A 19,829-nucleotide genomic window follows, 5' to 3' on the forward strand; every position below is an offset into this window, starting at 1 on the left:
TATTGGGAAGTGTACAGGCGTTTTCAGGAGGATTTTTTGGTTGGGGGAGGGGTTGAGAAGAGGGGGATATGCTGAGGGAACTTTCCATCGAGGATTTTGTCACGGGGGAAGAAAATTCCCATGAAGGGAGCGCAGGATAAAGTTTTTTTTTTCAGCGGGAAGTAAGGAGCAGCATTAAAACTTAAAACAAACAGAAATTATTACCCATATGAGGGGCCACCTCCTCCTAATACCTTGCTCTTTACGCTAAAGTATTTTTAGTAATTTCAGCAATTTATTCTACGGCTTTTGTGATTCAGGGTCATTCTTAACGAATTGGGACAAAATTTAAGCTTTAATGCAAAGAGCGAGGTACTGACGAGGGGACAAACCCCTTCATATATGTAATAAAAACATGAGAATACTAAAGTTCTTTATGTAAGCTAATTTATATGTTACGTGTATCTTTTACTAATAAAAAGATTCGTAAAAAATCAGAAGTTCTAGTTGCCTTTTTAAGTAACCAAAAAATCGGAGGGCAACTAGGCTTCCTCCCCCACTCTTTTTTTGCTCAAAATCATTTGATCAAAATTATGAACAAGCCATTTAGCCAAAAGAAAAAACATATACAAATTTCGTTTTAATTATTCCTCTGTGGAGAGCCTAAATCAAAACATTCATAACATTGAGATTTTTTGTTCAGAAATTAAATAAAAAAACAAGTTTTTTTGAATGAAAGTAAGGAGCGACATTAAAACTTAAAACGAACAGAAATTACTTCGTTTGTGAAAGGGGCTGCTTCCTCATCAACACCCCGCTCTTTACGCTAAAGTTTGACTCTTTCTCTCAACTCTTCTTTTTAAAACAGTAAAAAACTTTAGCGTAAAGAGCGGGGCGTTGATGAGTAAAGAGGGACGGGCGGTACGCAAAGAGCGGGGCGTTGATGTTTCCTCATCAACGCCCCGCTCTTTAAGCTAAAGTGTTTTACTGTTTGAAAAACTAGAATTAAGATTTATTAGAAGAGGGAAAAGAAGAGCTTTTCAAACAGTTCGTGGTAACGAGCGACCCATCTCAATAGTAAACGAAACTCTAAAAAACGGAATTTTGATGCTAAAAAATACATCAAAAGAATTGGATTTTCATGCTGATTTTAAATATTTAAGTTTCATCAAATTTAGTCTTTGTCATCAAAAGTTACGAGCCTGGGAAAAATTTGCCTCATTTTGGGAAATAGGGGGAAACACTCCCTAAAAGTAATATAATCTTAACGAAAATCATACCATCACATTCAGTTTATCAGAGAACCCTATAGCAAAAATTTCAAGCTCCTATCTACAAAAATGTGGAATTTCATATTTTTTGGAAGAAGACAGATCACGGGTGCGTGTTTTTTTTATTCTCTCCCAGGGGTCATCGTATCGACCAAGTGGTCCTAGAACGTCGCAACAGTGCTCATTCTAACGGAAATGAAAAGTTCTAGTGCCCTTTTTAAGCGACCAAAAACATTAGAGGGCACCTAGGCCCCCTCCCATGCTAATATTTTCCCCAAAGTCAACGGATCAAAATTTTCAGATAGCTATTTTGTTGCACATAGTCGAAAACCATAATGACTATGTCTTTGGGGATGACTTACTCCCCCACACTCCCTGGGGGAGGGGCTGCAAGTTACAAACTTTGACCAGTGTTTACATACAGTAATGATTATTGGGAAGTGTACAAACGTTTTCAGGGGGATTGTTTTGCTTTGGGGGTGGGATTGAAGGGGGGACTATGTGGGAGGATCGTTCCTTGGAGGAATATGTCATGGGGGAAGATAAAATGAGTGAAAATGGTGCAGGATTTTCTAGCAGTACTATAAAAAAAAACAATAAAAAAATTAACATGAAAAAGTTTTTTCAATTGAAAGTAAGGAGTAGCTTTAAAACTTAAAACGAACAGAGATTATTACGCATATGAGGGGATCTTCTCCTCCTAAATACTTCGTTCTTTATGCTAAAGTATTTTTAGTAATTTCAACTATTTATTCTGCGGCCTTTCTGATTCAGGGGTCATTCTTAAAGAATTGGGACAAAACTTAAGCTTTAGCGTAAAGAGCGAGGTTCAATTAACTAAAATGAGCTAAAGGCTTATATACTATTCTGTCAGATGAAGTGAATCAATCTTTTGCATTGTTAAAACAACAAACTCGATTAAACTCGAAATTAAACTTGCATGAGGCTGATTATGAAAAATTCCTTGATCTTCTTCATTTTGAAAGTATGTTTCATGGTAAAAAGTTTTATTTAATATAGTTTCCTTTTTTTCTTCGTTTATACCGATTAGCTTGTACATAATAAATTTCTATTCTTTTCCTAAAAATTGTAATATCCCGAAACAATAATCAATTAGTTTTGGTTCGTTAAATATTTTATTATGGCGCAGAAGATCAAATAGATCGCCTGCTGCTGTCGAATCGAGAGTTTACTATTTAAGGAAAAAGCTGTTGCTCTTTGGTGCTGTTGGAGCCTGCTTTCTAATCGTTCGGAGGATATATCTGTTTAAAATTTTCTTAAAGAATAAGGTGTTCTATTTTTATACACAATTTATACACAATTATTTTATTTCTATTCTTTTCCTAAAAATAGTAATATCCCGAAATAGTAATCAATTAGTTATGTTTCGTTAAATATTTTATTATGGCGTGGAAGATCAAATAGATCGCCCACTGCAGCCGGATCGAAAGTTTACTCTTTAAAGAAAAATCTGTTGCTCTTTGGTGATGTTGCAGTGTACTTTCTAATTTTTGGGGAAGGTGTGTTCCATTTGCATCATTTTGTTATTGGGGAGCTGCATCTTTGTCTGAATCTACTAAATACTCTTCGGCAAATATGTGTACATTTTTTTTTGAAATTCCTTTATATTCCTTTGAGTTTTATGTTTTTAGATGTTGTCGAAGCTTTACCAAGTGACCTTCAGAAGCAGGCTGACAGTTCAGACCCTTTCATTTTTCCCAAGCTTGAAGATTACCCAATGGGTACTATTCCGAGCATTTCGGTACCACTTAACTTCGAATCTCACTCTCAGGAATTTGGCTCCAGGTCCATTACTGATCAAGGTACAAATTTCAGAATGGGACTCTACTCGCAACACAGTCTGATTAGCATATTCAAAACCTTGGAGCTTCCAAACTTGCATACTTTTATGGGGATTAAGTAAAAAAAAAGGAAAAAAAAGAAAGAAAAATATTTCCGTCAGTGAACGGTTGAAGTTAAAGGCTTAGGGAGAATGGGAATTTTTACGGAAAATGGAGCCATGCTTACTATTTAGTATCATCAATGGTTGTGTCTTGGAGGAATAAAACGCAAGGTTTAAAACCCCCTCCCGAAATATTTCTTGGATTCGTAAATTGTCTTAAAATATATTAAGAAAAAGCAATGTTAAGTCACCCATCAAATTGTTTCAGTACCTTTTCCGGACTAAAATCATTTTGGCAATAAGTAATAAACACTGCTCAAACAGTTCGTGGTAACGAACTGTAGTAAGGAGTGACCTGGCGCAATAGTAACCAAAACTCTAAAAAAGGGATACTTTTGATACCAATAGCTACATCAAAAGGATCGCATTTTGATGCTGGTTTTAAATATATAAGCTTCATCAAGTTTAATCTTACCCATCAAAAGTTACGGACCTGAGAAAAATTCCCCTATTTTAGAAAATAACAGACGTTTTCTGGAGGATTTCTAGGTTGGGTGGGGGTTGACAAGGGGCGGATATGTTGGGGGAACTTTCCTTGGAGAAATTTGTAATGGGGGAAGAAAAGTGTCATGAAGGGAGCGCAGGATTCTCTAGCATTATTAAAAAAAAAACGATGCAAAAATAAATATGAAAAAGTTTTTTTTCAACTGAAAGTAAGGAGAAGCATTGAAACTTAAAACGAACAGAGATTATTACGCATATGATGGGCTCACCTCCTCCTAATACCTCGCTCTTTACGCTAAAGCATTTTTAGTAATTTCAACTATTTATTCTACGGCTTTTGTGATTCAAGGGTCATTCCTAAGAAACTGGGAAAAAATTTAAGCTTTAGTGTAAAAGCGAGGTACTGACGAGGGGGAGAACCCCGTAGTATACATAATAAAAATATGAGAATATAGAAGTTCTTTACGTAAGCTAATTTGTAAGTTACGTATATCTTTTTACTAATAAAAAGATTCGTAAAATTAAAAGTTCGAGTTGCCTTTTTAAAAAGCCAAAATCGGAGGGCAACTAGGTCTCCTCCCCCACTCTTTTTTTCTCAAAATAATTCGATCAAAACTATGAAAAACTCAATTAGCCAAAAAAATAAATATGCTATTTTTGTTTTAATTATTCATCTGCGGAGCACCAAAATCAAAACATGCATTGATTCAAAGACGTTCAGAAATTAAATAAAAAATCAAGTTTTTCAACGGAAAGTATGGAGTGAGATAAAACTTAAAACGAACAAACATTACTTCGTATATGAAAGGGGCTGCTTCCTCATCAAAGCCCCACTCTTTACGCTGAAGTTTTTTAATGTTTTAAAAAGTAGAGTTAAGAGAAAGAGTCAAATTTTAGTTAAAGAGCAGGGAGTTGATGAGGAAGCAGCCGCTTTCATATACGAAGTAATTTTTGTTCGTTTTAAGTTTTAATGTAGCTCCTTAATTTCAATTAAAAAAACTTGTTTTTTTTTTATTTAATCTACATATAGGACCATCTCTTCACGAATCCCACCATTTCTTCGCTTGTTTTTGGATTCTTCTGTTTTAAATATATTTTCAATTTTCTGTGGGTATTTTCTAAAAAATTTTGCATTACTTTTTGTTCCATCACTTCTGTAATCTTTTCTTCAATCTAACACCCTATACTTTTCTAGCTCCAGCCATTTAAACAAATATTTTTCGATTTGTAGCCGTATTCTTTGCGTTTTATCGTTCCTATTTTGCATTTTTGTTAAATTAATCATTTCTATTTTCATTTCCTTAAAGTTCTTAACTAATACGTGTAATCGTCCCTGTGTTGCACCCTTTTGAATTTCCCTCATGCGAATAACGTATGTTGCTGATCATTTCTCTTTTCACCTTCTTTTTATAAATAAGTTATTGTAAACTTGATTGAATCTATTTTCCTTTTCATCTTTGCGTATACCCATTAACTTATACACAATTATTTTTATTTATATTCTTTTCCTAAAAACGGTAACATCCCGAAAGAGTAATCAATTAGTTATATTTTGTTAAATATTTTTATTTGCATAACTTTGTTATTTGGAACTGCATCTTTGTCTGAATCTACTAAATACTCTTCGTCAAATGTTTGTACATTTTTTGTCAAAATTTTTTATATTCCCTTGAATTATATGTTTTTAGATTTTGTTGAGGCTTTACCAAGACACATTCAGAAGCAAGTTGACAGTCCAGACCCTTTCATTTTTCCCTAGCTTGAAGATAGCTCGATGAGTACTTTTCCGAGCATTTCGGTACCATCTAACATTGAATCTGACCCTCAGGAATTTGGCTCCACATTCAATACTGATCAAGGTAAAAATTTCAGAGTGTGATTCTACTCACATCACAGTCTGATTAGCATATTCAAAACCTCGTAGCTCCCAAACTTGGATACTCTTATAAGGATTAAGTAAAAAAAAGAAAGAAATAAAGAAATATTTCTGTCAATGGACGCTTGAAGTTAAAGACTTAGGGAGAATATGCTTACTATTTTGTATCAACCAGGGTTGTATCTAGGGGGTGAAAACGCTAGGTTTGAAAACCCCTCCCAAAAAATTTCTTGTATTTGTAAGATGGTCTTGAAATACAGTAAAAAAAAATAATGATCTTAACTTGCCCATGAAATTATTTCAGTAGCTTTTCTGGACCAAAATAATTTTTGGTAATAATTTATAACCATTGTCATATATATAGGACCTGCCATTTCTTCGCTTGTTTTTAGGTTCTCCTGTTTTAAATATATTTTCAATTCTCTGTGGGCATTTTCTTAAAATTGTTCTATTTTTTTTCTATTACTTCTGTCATCTTTTCTTCAATCTCCTCTGGGTCTTCTAACACTCTATAATTTTCTAGCTCCAGCTATTTTAAACGCATATCTTTCAATCTGTAGCCGTGTTCTTTGTATGTTTCGTTGTCTCGCTTTCTTTTGCTTCTTAACCTTCTTTGAAAGTACTCAGGGGAAAGCTGAAACTTTTCAAAAATGGCTTGCTTTAATCTGCCAAAGTCTTTTAAGTAGCATATCGGTAATGCCTTAAAAACAGTTTCTGATATGAGTTAAGGAAAGTTCAAGTTAATGTCAACCAGTTTTCTCTCGGCTATCCGTTTAATTCTACAGTTTCTTTTCAAAATTAAAGAATCCTTGATAACATATATGTTCATGTGTTTATATATGTTATACGTATATACATATATACGCATATATACATACATATGTATATGCATATATACGTATATGCTCATATATGACATTTTTATCTTAATGCTACTAGTCTTTCAAGTAATTGCAATAGAAGTAGTATTTTTTTTTTTGTCGTTGAAGAAGTAGTTGTAATATTAAATTGAAATTTTCCAAAGTCAATGAATCAATGAAAAGAAAATTACTCCTGAAACCATGACTTGTGCCTTTCTATATTGAGAGAGTTGATTCAGAGTTTGTACAATACATATCTTTATGACCTGAAGTGATTTATTAAACCCTTTCCTAATAATGTCATTTCTCAAGTCATTTTATCCAAAACACGAGAATGACTAGGAGAGTGTGCCCCGAATGTCGTTGCAGGGCAACTTTAAACTGTTGAATATGTAGTGACTGTACATCGTACTTCCACGAACAGTGTGCCGGAATTAAACTTTCCAGATGGACCAAAAGTCGGCTGTGCCTAGATGTTTCCGCGAAAAAAGATAGTTTAAACAAGGATAGTTCAATAAAGATTATTGTTTTTGCTGATACTTTTCCCAGTCTGCCCCAGCCTCCCCAAATTACTCCTCCACGTCTTCTATCAGGTAATGAACTGGCGAACACCATGATGGAAATCTGATCACCCCCCCCCCCAAGCTCCGAACCTTCCTAGTATTAACGATCACCTCGAAGTCAACAAATCTAGTCCCTTCTGCTAGACAGAAACTTCTACTTGTAACACTTATTTTCCAACCACCCTATCGGACTTCTCACTCCTTTCCCTTGTATCAATGAGAGATAAATTGGAATTATTAAGCAAGGAAATATCAAACAATTCATGATAAAGAACTGTAGTAAGGAGCGACCCGGCTCAATTGTAATCGAAGCTCTAAAAAAGCGGAATTTTGTTGCCAATAGTTACTTCAAAGGAATCAAATTTTTATGCTGATATTATTTCAAATTTTTAAGCTGATGATGTAAATTTCATCAAGCTTGGTTTTACCATTAAAAAGTTACAAACCTAAGAAAATTTGCCTTATTTTAGAAAATAGGGGGACATTCTCCCTAAATAATGTAGAATCTTAACGAAGATCACACCATCAGATTCAGCGTATCAGTGAACCCTACTGTAGAAGTTTCATGCTCCTATCTACAAGAATGTAGAATTTTGTATTTTTTGCCAGAAGACAGATCAGGGATGCGTGGTTTTGTTTTTTGTTTTTTCATGGACTCAGTGGTCGCAGAATGTCACGAGAGGGCTTATTCTAAAAGAAATTAAAACAACCATTCATTCAATAGCGTTCAGAAATTAAATACAAAAACAACTTTTTTTTTCGACTGAAAGTAATGAGCGACATAAAACTTAGAGCGAACAGAAATTATTCCGTATATGAAAGGGATTGTCCCTCCACGCCACGCTCTTTACGCTAAAGTGTTTTTTTATTGTTTTAAAAAGTAGAGTTGTGAGAAAGAGTCAAACTTTAGTGTAAAAAAGGGGGCTGTTGAGGACGGGACAACCACTTTCACATACGGAATAATTTCCGTTTGTGTTAAGTTTTAATATCGCTCCTTATTTTCAGTTGAAAAAACTCTTTTTTTGTATCTAATCTGCAATCACAGACCTAAGGTCAAGTCTAAGTGAAATCCCTCCAAAGTCATTTGATGTTAATTAGGATCAAAATCAGAAATAATTATTAATAAATCTCATCTCAAAAAATATTTAAATGTTTTCTGTAACAAAGGGGAGATGAAACAAGTTTGTATTTTTAAAAAAGTTCAGTTACCTAGGTGGTAACATGATTAAGAGTTTATCTGACCTAGATAACACAAAATCAAATGCTAATGAATGCGAATTAAATGTCATGACTATTAAGATAAACAATCATGAATTGACTACAGATAAGGGTATATGCAAATATGTGTGGAATGCTATTGGCAAAAAAGAAAAATATCTGCATGTTTCCAAAAATTATAATATTGAGGGTGAATGTAAGGTTTCTGACTCCCAACTATTACACCAGAAAGTTATTACTAAGTTTGGAAGTGGTCGTTGCTTTGGCTGTGGTCGGATTCATTTGTATCATTGCTATGGCGCATTCAAAAAACTTGTCCAATACCCGAAAGAATTCTCGCCAACTGTCAAACTCTCTCCCGAGTATTATCACTATGAACATTGGTCAGTCGAAAACGAAGCTTACCAGACCAGCCCACTGTTCCCAACAGACCTAAAAAGCAACATGAATATGAATTGTCAATGGCACCAAACAAACCCATTCAGAAGACCTCCATGTTACGCTCCAGCTCCATCTCAATTCAATTGCCAAATCATTCCATGTTATCAGTCCTGTTATTTGTATCAAATGAACACAAGAATCTGCAACAAGTATCCAATAGGAAATCAAGAAACCCTGGTATGACACATCGCTTCTCCTCCTACTCATTTCCTAGAATCCCTCTGGCGAATGTAAGGTCATTGGTAAATAAAATGGACGAACTATTCTTGACAAAAATCAGATTAGTATTACTTTTCTTACCAAAAAAAGGGCCTACCATTGAAGATTTTTGCTCTATTCCTAATTATGACTCTCATTTTAAGTCCAGATTTGACAAAAATGTTATCCCTCTATCTCATGGTGGAGGTATGGCTTTTTTGTTGGTCTACTGTCCCGAATCTGATTCTTTCATTATCTGAAATAGAGAACAACTGCTAATCCAGTGTTCTATGGCTCTTGACCAGATCCAAAAACCTCCCAAATGAAGTATCCTCCTCGTAGTAGATTTAAGAAGAAGCCGAAGGCATATCCGCAATTACCCTGAAGATATTGACAGAATTCGCTGCAAGTACCCTTATGCTGCAATTACATTACGTAGTGATTTTAATGAACTACACCAAAAGTGGCTTAGCTCTGCTCTTAGCTTTGATCAAGTGGTCAAGTCGCCTACATGCAGTTATAAAACCCTAGATTTGATTTTTACCAACGATGAAGATTACTATTGTGCCCCCAAAACAGCCTCTTCAGTTGGGGCATGTATCAATCTACGACGAGAAGGCCCCCTATCTCAAAGCAAAACTTAGCTTCAAATCTTGGGCTAATATCCGATGTCTTACCAATGGTAATGAAACGGCTTCTAAATTTTCAGTTGAACTTTTCCAGTCATACTGGAACTCTGTTCAAATGAGAAAAGTTACTCGAAAATCTAACTGCAAACCATAGATAAAAAAAAAATGTGCCTAATAAATGAACGAAACTTCGAGACACTGTTGGTAGCGAAATCCGTAAAGTAAGAAAGGAGCATGGTACTTTTGTGCTAAATAAGTTATTGTATTCTAACCCTAAGAAACCCCAAAAAACTATCCAAGATCTCACGGGAAAGAGCTCATCAAAGTTTTTCTCACTGGATAGTAATGGTGCCCCAGTGAGTGCAGATATCATAAATAATTATTTTGCTTCAATTTATAAAATACACCTGCCTCTCCGAAGCATACCGCCCAACAGTTCAGTGAGTGATATTTTTGTGATTGAAATAGATCAGACCCAACTTAAACTCGAAAATCTCGACACAAAAAAGTCAGTATACCCAGGTGAAATCCCTACCAAATTGATTGTGAAATATGCCCAGTATTTAAGTGTACCTCTAAGTGCTATTTTTAACCAATGTAAAGTTTTATTTATAGTTTCCTTTTTGACAATATTCAAGATAAAATCAACCCAAATCAGTGTGGCTTTAGGCCTGCAAAACTTTTGACGGCTAGAATCATCAGACAGATATGGTTATCCATATCAATCCGGAACCTTAAATAGTTTATTGTTCTTAAATAGGATCAGGCACGTATGCAGGAATTTTTTTCCGGGGGGGGGGGGGCAAAACCTTCGAGACAGCAGATATGAAGTAGCAATTTTTTATTTAGTAATGCATAAAGCACGTATATTGGAAAATATAGATTAACTTTAGTCTGTAATATTGTAGCAGATGAGGGGAAGAAGACTGAAGCCTCAAAAGTACGTTTTAGGCTCATGTTATGTTCATAGTGATTTACAACCAGTGTTTAATCAATTATATCCCACTGAAAGGGAAATTTTAGGGTTAACAGTACAATATGGGTGCTGTGGGGGGTAGTTACTCTATTGCAACAAGAGCTCATATGGCACTTATGACGAGGCAAGAAGAGCCAAGAGCTCATATGGTATGAGCTCTAACAAAATTCTTAGAATCAATAGATTGATTTAAAAGGAAAATAAAAAAATGCCGGTAAGGATTTATAATAAGAGCTCTGAGTCACGATGTCCTTCTAAATATCAAAATTCATTAAGATCGGATCACCCACTCGTAAGTTATAAATACCTCATTTTTTCTAATTTTTCCTCTCCCTTTAGCCCCCCAGAGGGTCGAATCGGGAAAAACGACTTTATCAAGTCAATTTGTGCAGCTTCCTGACACGCCTACCAATTTTCATCGTCCTAACACGTCCAGAAGCACCATACTCGCCAAATCACTGAACGACTCCCCCCAACTCCCCCAAAGAGAGTGAATCTAGTACGGTTACGTCAATCACATATTAAGGAGAGTTGCTTATTCTATCCACCAAGCTTCATCCCGATTCCTCCACTCCAAGTGTTTTCCAAGATTTCTCACTCCAACTCCCCCAATGTCAAAAGATCTGGTCAGGATTTGAAATAAGAGCTCTGAGACATGAATTCCTTCTAAATATCAAATTTCATTAAGATCTGATCGCCTATTCGTAAGATAAAAATCCCCCAATTTTCACATTTTCCAAGAATTCCGGTTTCCCCCTTCAACTCCCCCCAATGTCAGGATCTGGTCGAAATTTAAAATTAGAGCTTTCAAGCACAAGATCCTTCTAAATATCAAATTTCATTAAGATCTGGTCACCCTTTCGTAATTTACAAATACCTCATTTTTTCAAATTATCCCCCCCCCGCTCCACCAAAGAGAGCAGATCTGGTCCGGTTATGTCAGTCACGTATCTTAGACAGGTTTTTATTCTTTCCATACAGTTTCATCCTGATCTCTCCGCTTTAAGTATTTTCTAAGATTTCCAGTCCCCCCCCCCCCCAACTGCCCTCCCCCCAATGACACTGGATCTGGTCGAGATTTAAAGTAACAGATCTGAGTTACGAGGTCCTTCTAATTATGAAGTTTCATGAAATTCCGAACACTCCTTCGTAAGTTAAAAATACGTCATTTTCTTCTAATTTTTCAGAATTACCCCCCCCCCCCCCCAATAGAGCGGATCTGTTCCAATTATGTAAATCACGTATCTAAGACTTCTGCTTATTTTTCCCACCAAGTTTCATCCTGATCCCTCCAATCTAAGCGTTTTCCATGATTTTAGGTTCCTCCCCCCAAAAATCCTCCCAATGTCACCAGATCCAGTCAGGATTTAAAATCCAGTCAGGATTTCTAATTTTTCAGAATTACCCCCCCCCCCCCAACTACCCCCAAGAGAGCGGATCCGTTCCGGTTATATCAATCATGTACCTAGGACTTGTGCTTATTTTTCCCACTCTAAGTGTTTTCCAAGATTTTAGGTTCCCCCCCCCAACTCCCCCCCCAATGTTACCAGATCCGGTCGGGATTTAAAATAACAGCTCTGAGACACGATATCCTTCCAAACATCAAATTTCATTAAGATCTGATCAACTGTTCGTAAGTTAAAAATACTTCATTTTTTCTTTTTTTTTCGAATTAACGGGCCCTCCACTCACCCCAGATGGTCAAATTGGGAAAACGACTATTTCTAATTTAATATGGTCCGGTCCCTGATACGCCCGCCAAATTTCATCGTCCTAGCTTACCTGGAAGTGCCTAAAGTAGCAAAACCGGGACCGACACACTGACAGACAGATTTTGCGATTGCTATAGGTCACTTGGTTAATACCAAGTGCCATAAAAACGTAGATTTTAATGAAAAACGATAGTTTCCAAAATTGATCCATTAAAAGCTGTACTTTATCCTGACAAGGGGGAGGGATAAACGCCCTAATATCAAGGATAATTCTATTTTGCCGTGGAAACGCTCTCTTTACAAAAAAAAAAACAACAAAAAAAAAACAGTACAATTGCTAATTACTTCAAAGAGGGTAAAAAGTTAGACAGAAAATGGGTTAATAATTGGGCAATGACTTGACTGGATAATTGCATGCTGTAAAATCCCCCAAAAAAGGCTTCAAACATGTATCTAGATTCTTAATAAATGTCCTAATTTTGCCAGAAATCCCAAGAAACCATGAGGAAATTATACATTTCACAAAATTTCGGGGGGTAGGCAGGGCCCAAAGCCTCCCCCCCCCTGCGTACGTGCCAGCATAGGATCCTGTCTTGAATATACTTGTCCTGTCTGACACCCTAGGTTGACCAAAGACAAATGTTTAAAAATTGAAAGTATTCAAAAAAGAGCAATAAAAATTTTACTGGGAACGTCCTATACTGCTTCCTTGAAGGTTTGGTTAGACTTGAACTTGCTACATTGATATCACGACGTCACATCCTTACCAATAGCATTGGTCACGAGTGCCCAAAGTCACATCTGTCACATCGTTACCAATAACTTTGGTCACAAGTGCCTTAATTCTGACTATCATCAACATCTTCTTCCCTCCTTCAAAGAAAATCCCCCAATCCTTCCTCATACGAGACTTAAAGCTCGTAGAACTCCACCTACCCAACTTGATTTGTGTCGTCGAATGTTGACCGTGAGGTGCAAAAACTCTTTTGTCCCCTATTTTGTTTCTCATTTTAATAATTTATTTAACTTTTTGTTTTATGTTTATCCCTTAACATTTGTTTTATCATTGCAACTGTTCTGACGTGCTTATGCTAGCTTTTGTGCTATTTTAGCCAATAAATCATACTCTATTCAAATTCTATTATATTACTATTAGTACAAGTAGTAATGGCATTCGTATAGGCAGTGACATGCAAATATTACCTTTTTATCAATTGGTATTCCCCTTCAAGTATTCTCTAAAAGTTCAAATTGAATGGCCAAATCCATTCTTGAGATACGCCCTTTTGACAATCTGCATGCAAATAGTGAACAGTAGAAGCTACAATTGTTGTAATAGCAGTAATATTAGCAGCATTATTAATAGGAGTATAAGCAAGTACATGTTGCCTTTTAGTCAGTTGAACATCCCACTTATCATGCCCCAGAAGTTTCATCTTGATGCGGTAAGCCGTTCCAAAAATATTGTTGATTCGTTCATATCAGCAATTTGTATGCACAAAGTATTTTTTTAATTTTGTTCAACTTTCCGCTCAATGTTTCTCCGGACGTTTATTTCATTATCCTTAGCCTAGATTAAATTAAAATAAACAACTAAAGTTTGACTCTTTCTCTCAACTCTTCTTTTTAAAACAGTAAAAAACTTTAGCGTAAAGAGCGGGGCGTTGATGAGGAAGCAGCCCTTTTCATATACGAAGTAATTTCTGTTCATTTTAAGTTTTAATGTCGCTCTTTACTTTCAGTTGAAAACACTTGTTTTTTTTTCAAATTTAATTTCGGAACGTTTTTGAATCAATGCATGTTTCGATTTTGGCTCTCCGCAGAGGAATAATTAAAACGAAATTTGCTTCTTTTTTTTTTTGGCTAAATTGCTTTCTCATAATTTTGATTGAATGATTTTGAGAAAAAAGAGCAGAGGAGAAAGGCTTGTTGCCCTCCAATTTTTCGGTTAATTAAAAGGGCAACTAGAACTTTTAATTTTTTACGAATCTTTTTATTAGTAAAAGATATACATAACTTATAAATTAGCTTACGTAAAGAACCTTTTATTCTCATGTTTTTATTACATATATGAGAGGGTTCGCCCCCTCGTCAGTACCTCTCTCTTTACACTAAATCTTAAATTTTGTCCCAATTCATTAAGAATGACCCCTGAATCACAAAAGCCGTAGAATAAATAGTTGACATTACTAAAAATACTTTAGCGTAAAGAGCGAGGTATTAGGAAGAGGTGAGCCCCTCATATGGGTAATAATTTCGGTTCGTTTTAATGCTGCTCCTCACTTCCAGATGAAAAAAAACTTTTTCATATTTATTTTTTTACTGTTTTTTTTTTAATAATGCTTATGAATCCTGCGCTCCCTTCATGGAAATTTTCTCCTCCCCACCTTATGCATAATAATCTCTGTTCGTTTTAAGTTTTATTGCTGGTTCTTACTTTCAGCTGAAAAAACTTTTCATATTTATTTTTTCCTTTTTTAAATAATACAAGAAAATCCTTCGCCTCTTTCACAGAATTTCTCTTCTCCCATGACATATTCCTCCAAGGGAAGATCTTCCCACGTAGACCCCTCACCTCAACCCCCCCGCCAAACCTAAAAATCCCCCTGAAAATGTCTGTACACTTCCAATAACCATTACTGTATGTAAACACTGGTTAAAGTTTTTGACTAGTATCTCCTCCTTCGGGGACTATGGGGGAGTAAGTTAGCCCAAGGACATAATTATTATGTTTTTCGTCTCTGCTGAACAGAATGGTTATCTCAAAGTTTTTATCCATTGATTTTGGGAAAAAAATGAGCGTGGAAGGGGGCCTAGGTGCCCTCCAATTTTTTAATCACTTAAAAAGGGCACTAGAACTTTTAATTTCCGTTAGAATGAGTCCTCTCGCGACACTCTAGAACCACTTGGACGATATGATTACCTCTGGGAAAAAAAAACAAAAAACAAACAAACACGCACCCGTGATCGGTCTCAAAATAAAAAAAACTCCACATTTTTGTAGATAGGAGCTCCTACAGTAAGGTTCTCTGATACACTGAATACGATGGTATGATTTTCATTAAGATAATATGACTTTTAACGTGTGTTTCCCCTATTTTCCAAAACAAGGAAAATTTTCTCATGCTCGTAACATTTGATAAGTAAGATTAAATTTGATGAAATTTATATGTTTAAAATCAGCATAAAAATCTAATTCATTTTATGTAAGAGTAATAGTGGTAGTAATAGTAGTAGCGCGTAAACATTTCATTTTTGGTAAATTGGTGATTTCTCTTTTCATTTTCGTAAGGTTCAAAATTAATACACTTAGTCGTTCCTGAGTTACACCCTTTTGATAATCCCTCATGCGAATAACGTGTGTTGATTTGTTTCAACACTCCACTATTCTTAGAAAGGCTCATCTCAATAGCCTGCGTCTTCTTGGAAAGTATGGCTGAAGGGAATTTGGCATCCAAAAAGAAATAATTACGAGAGCTTTTAACAATGTTGAACAGAATATTTTTCTCGAAATTTTCATTAGATTTGTTTTTGGAAATGATAAACGAGGGGGAGAAGGGGGTTCATTCATTTTTTATTATTAGAATGGGATCTACAACTCCCAGATTTTCTAATCACATTAGCCCCATCCAAAGTTTATATCCTCAGGGTGTAACTTATAATCTTTGCCCCTGGGCTCTGGGCAGGGGGGGTATCAACTCTGAAGAAATTTTTATATGTTCTTGAACCATTTTTAACAGCATTCTTGAATTTTATATTAGATACGTTTAGGGGAAATAGTGCTTTGTGGGGGCACTAGCTACCCTTCATCAGTTTTGACCCTCTAAAGGGAGCTAGAACTTTAAATTTCCAATCAAATGTACCTTCTCTAAAGCTTATTCGAACACCTCTTCCATGAGAACCTTATATGGTCCAGAGCATAACTTAAAATCCTTCGGCAGGAGTTTTTTTTTCAACCCTGAGCACCTTGTTATATTATCTTTTGACTATTTTGAATAAAATAGCTGTTTCAAAATTTCTCTTAGATACATTTGGGTAAAAGAATACATGGGGAGGGTTAGCTACCCTCCGATCAGTTTTGACTCTTGGGCACTATATCTCTTGATTTTCAAATGAATGAGCCCTGTAAAAATTTCCTATGATTATCTTTTTCCATAAAAACCTTATATGCTAACAATATGAAACTAGTCCAGCTTATAGCATTTACTGTAAAGGCTTAGGGGGAAGGTATCATCCCCAAAAACATAATTACTGGACTACTGAATTTTGTTGAACAAAATGAACATCGTAAATTTTGATTAGATGTGCCTAGAGATATGATGGGCGTGACGCAGTGCCTTCCAATTACTTTTGACTCTGAAAAATACACCAGAATATTCAATTTTCAATCGAATTAGCTCCTTGTGAAGTTTCTACGGCAACTCTTTCTGAACGAAGTGGCCAGGTCAGAAGTTAGAAAATGTATTTTTTCCTTTTTTTTACATAATCAAACAGTTTGTAGTAATGAACTTTAAGTAAGGAGCGACTCGGCAAAATAGTAGACGAAACTCTAAAAGTGGGATTTTAATGTCAATAGATACATTAAAAGAATCAGCTTATTATGTTGATTACAAATATATAAGATTCATAAAGTTTAGTTTTACCCATAAAAAGTTACGAGCCTGAAATAATTTGCCTGATTTTTGAAATAAGGGGAAACACCCCCAAAAAGTAACACAATAACTCAATCAGATTCAGCGTACCAGATACCCCTACTGCAGAAGTTTCGAGCTCTTATATGCAAAAATGTGCATATAGCCTGAGGAAAGATGTGTGTTTTATTTTGTTTTTCCAAGACGTTTTATTTTGTTTTTTCAAAGATGTGTGTTTTATTTTGTTTTTTCGAGGACCATTTAAAAATAGTCTTCGAAGATAGGGAGAGGGTGCATTCGAACAGAAATTAAAAGTTCTAGTGCCGTTTTTAAGTGAGCAAATAGATTGGAGGGCGACTGGGCCCACTGTTTGAAGCCCAATGACAAAGTTTTTGAAGAAACTGAATTTCAGAAGGAAGACGGGGGAGGAAGGGGGACTAACACAACTAAAGTTTTCCCACCCACTACCTCATAGCAAATTAGGCCCGTGCATGTGACTTTGTTGTTGGCTTTTTCCGTTTATTGTTTATTTTTCAGCGGAAGCTAAGAAATCCGATCAAAAAGATCGTCTAAAAGGCAAAATAAAGAAGGGGGAAGAAAAAAAAATAAAAATCTTGAAGGAAATGATGAAAGTGAACATGGTGAAAGTGAGGCGCATTGGGAAAGTGAAGACGATCCAAATAAGCTGTGGTGTATTTGCCAGACGCCACATAACAATCGATTTATGGTTTGCTGCGACAGCTGTGACGAGTGGTATCATGGCCAATGCGTCGGAGTTACAAGGATTCTCGGTAAGTATGGAGCAGATTTGTACCACCTCCATCAAAACGTAACCCCCCCCCCCAAAAAAAAATACAACTGCAGCGGGTTGGTTTCCAATCCCCTTTCAACTCATAAAAAAATGGAATAGAACTTTCAATTGTTGACGTAGTTTACATCCTCCATAGTCTTTGTAACAATGAAGCCGAGGTAGGAATCAGGAAAGGGAAATCGAAGAAAGGTCTTCCCAGAAAAATCCTGGAGATTGTGTATAAATTTTTACCTCCATCAGGGGCGTAGCTCCAATATTTGTATTCAAGGGAGAGCAAGAGGGGGCCCACCTCCGAATTGTCACTGAGCATGGGATATACTTGAGGGAAAGGAGTGGAGGTTCTGGTTCTATTTATTCTTTTCTTAATTTATTTATCTATTCCCTAAACAGATTTATTCTCTAGACAATTTAATCCTGTTGAAATTTATCCTGGACAATAATCCTCAACATATCCATGCATAAAAGTGAGTTGGAAAGGAGAAAGCAAGACATAAGAAGAGTGTCGTATAAGAATTCTGGCAAATGCCCCCTTTGTAAAATTTCCCCTGAAAAATTAACCCCCTGAAAACTTCCCTCCTCGTGAAAAATTTCTCCCGTTGAAAATCACACCAACACGAAATTGCCCCCTCCCCTCTATCCAAAAAATATATCCGTACTTCCCAATAACAAATACTATACGTAAACATTGAGCGAGTTTTGTAACTTAAAGACTTTTCCCCAGGACTTGGGGGTCATGATATCTGACAATATCTCTGTATTGTCTCTTTATTGTCTCTTTTTTATTCTCTTTATTTCTTTTTATTTTCGTTGAATTTAGCACAGCCTCGCAAGCTTCGCTTATGTTGTGCTATTCATTAAGAAATGTTTATTTCTAATAAAACTGTTCTACTACTACTATTACTACTACTACTACTAAAGGAATAGTTATTCGGCCTTTCAACTATTCTGAACAAAATAGCTATGACGAAATTTCGATAACACGATTTTGAGAAAAAGGGGCGTAAGGGGTTCTATTACTATACAATCTTTTGGTCACTTAGAAAGGGCACTATGATTTTTCATTTATGTTAGAATGAGCCCTCTTCTGATATTCCTGGACAACAGAGTCCATACATTCACCCCTGAAAAAAAAATAAACACATATCCATGACCTTTCTTCTGGCAAAAATACAAAATTCCACATTTTTGAAAATTGGAGCTTGAAAGCTCTACAGTAGGCATCTCGGATACGCTGAACCTAATTGTGTAATTTTAAACAATATTTTATTAATTTTACGTGGTGTTTCCCTTTTTTCAAAATTCAGGCACATTTTTTTGGGCAGATTGTCTCTCATGGGTAACACTAAACTTAATGTAATTTATAGGTTTAAAATCAGAGTAATTCTATTTTTTACAGTTCTGGCTACGATTAACCCAAGACGTTCCTTATTTACAGTTCGTTACCAAGTACTGTTTGATATCATATTTGATGGTCTAATACATGCTAAAATGGTGTTCAATGATTGACCAACCCTTCACTCTTCCATTCAAAAACTTTAGACCTCTTCCAAAACCAGTTTTAAATAGGGCTCAAATGGTTAATATCTGTAAATGTTTTAGGTGAAATTAGTGAGACGTGGATTTGCCCACTTTGCAGAGAAAAGAACGAAAATAATAGAAGAAAAGAAAAAAATTGCAGGCAATCCAGGAAGTGCCCCAAAAAACAGAAGCTGTTAGATCCAGGGAAGAGTAAAGATACTAACCTTTCAAACCAGGTAATTGCATAGATTATGTTGGTATTATAATGGAGTTATAATTATCATTATAATTATGATAGCAGAAATTATTCTGTATATGAATGGATTTATTACCTCCTCAACACCCTACTCTTTACGCTAAAGTTTTTTTTTGTTTTCAAAAGCAGAATCAAGACAAAAAGTCAAACTTTACCGCAAAGAGCAGGGCGTTGAGGAGTGGACAGTTCCTTTCATATACGGAATAAATTCTATTCGTTTTAAGTTTTAATATAGCTCTTTGCTTTCAGCTAAAAGAACTTGTTTTTGTATTTAATTTCTGAACGTTTTTGAATTAATACTGGTTTTGATTTTGGCTTATCGTACATGAATAATTAAAACGAAAATTGCTTGTTTAATTTTTGCTTTTTTGGCTAAATGGCTTTCTAAAAGTTGTGATTGGAAGATTTTGAGAAAGAAAGGGGGTAGAGGAGGCGGTCTAATTGCCCCCAAATTTATTTGGTTACTTATAAAGGCCAATAGAA

General features: G+C 35.6%; 1 protein-coding gene across 7 annotated transcripts in view; it reads left to right on the plus strand.

Annotated features, from left to right (window-relative positions):
- The window catches only part of LOC136039257 (CXXC-type zinc finger protein 1-like), a 53,297-nt gene that overhangs the window by 19,072 nt on the left and 14,396 nt on the right, over positions 1–19,829 (plus strand). For 2 of the 7 annotated variants that reach the window (XM_065722824.1, XM_065722822.1), the window contains exons 3-6: positions 2,903–3,073; positions 5,346–5,516; positions 17,299–17,552; positions 19,172–19,326. Coding sequence is in view for 6 of the 7 variants with exons in the window: in XM_065722822.1 (XP_065578894.1) it covers positions 17,486–17,552; positions 19,172–19,326 (222 nt within the window). In the remaining variant the exon portion in view is untranslated. The remainder of the gene's footprint in view (positions 1–2,902; positions 3,074–5,345; positions 5,517–17,298; positions 17,553–19,171; positions 19,327–19,829) is intronic. The other 5 variants (XM_065722821.1, XM_065722819.1, XM_065722818.1 and 2 more) reach the window with 4 other exon arrangements.

The sequence above is a fragment of the Artemia franciscana genome, chromosome 19 (assembly GCF_032884065.1).
Source record: "Artemia franciscana chromosome 19, ASM3288406v1, whole genome shotgun sequence".
Taxonomy (NCBI): Eukaryota; Metazoa; Arthropoda; class Branchiopoda; order Anostraca; family Artemiidae; genus Artemia; species Artemia franciscana.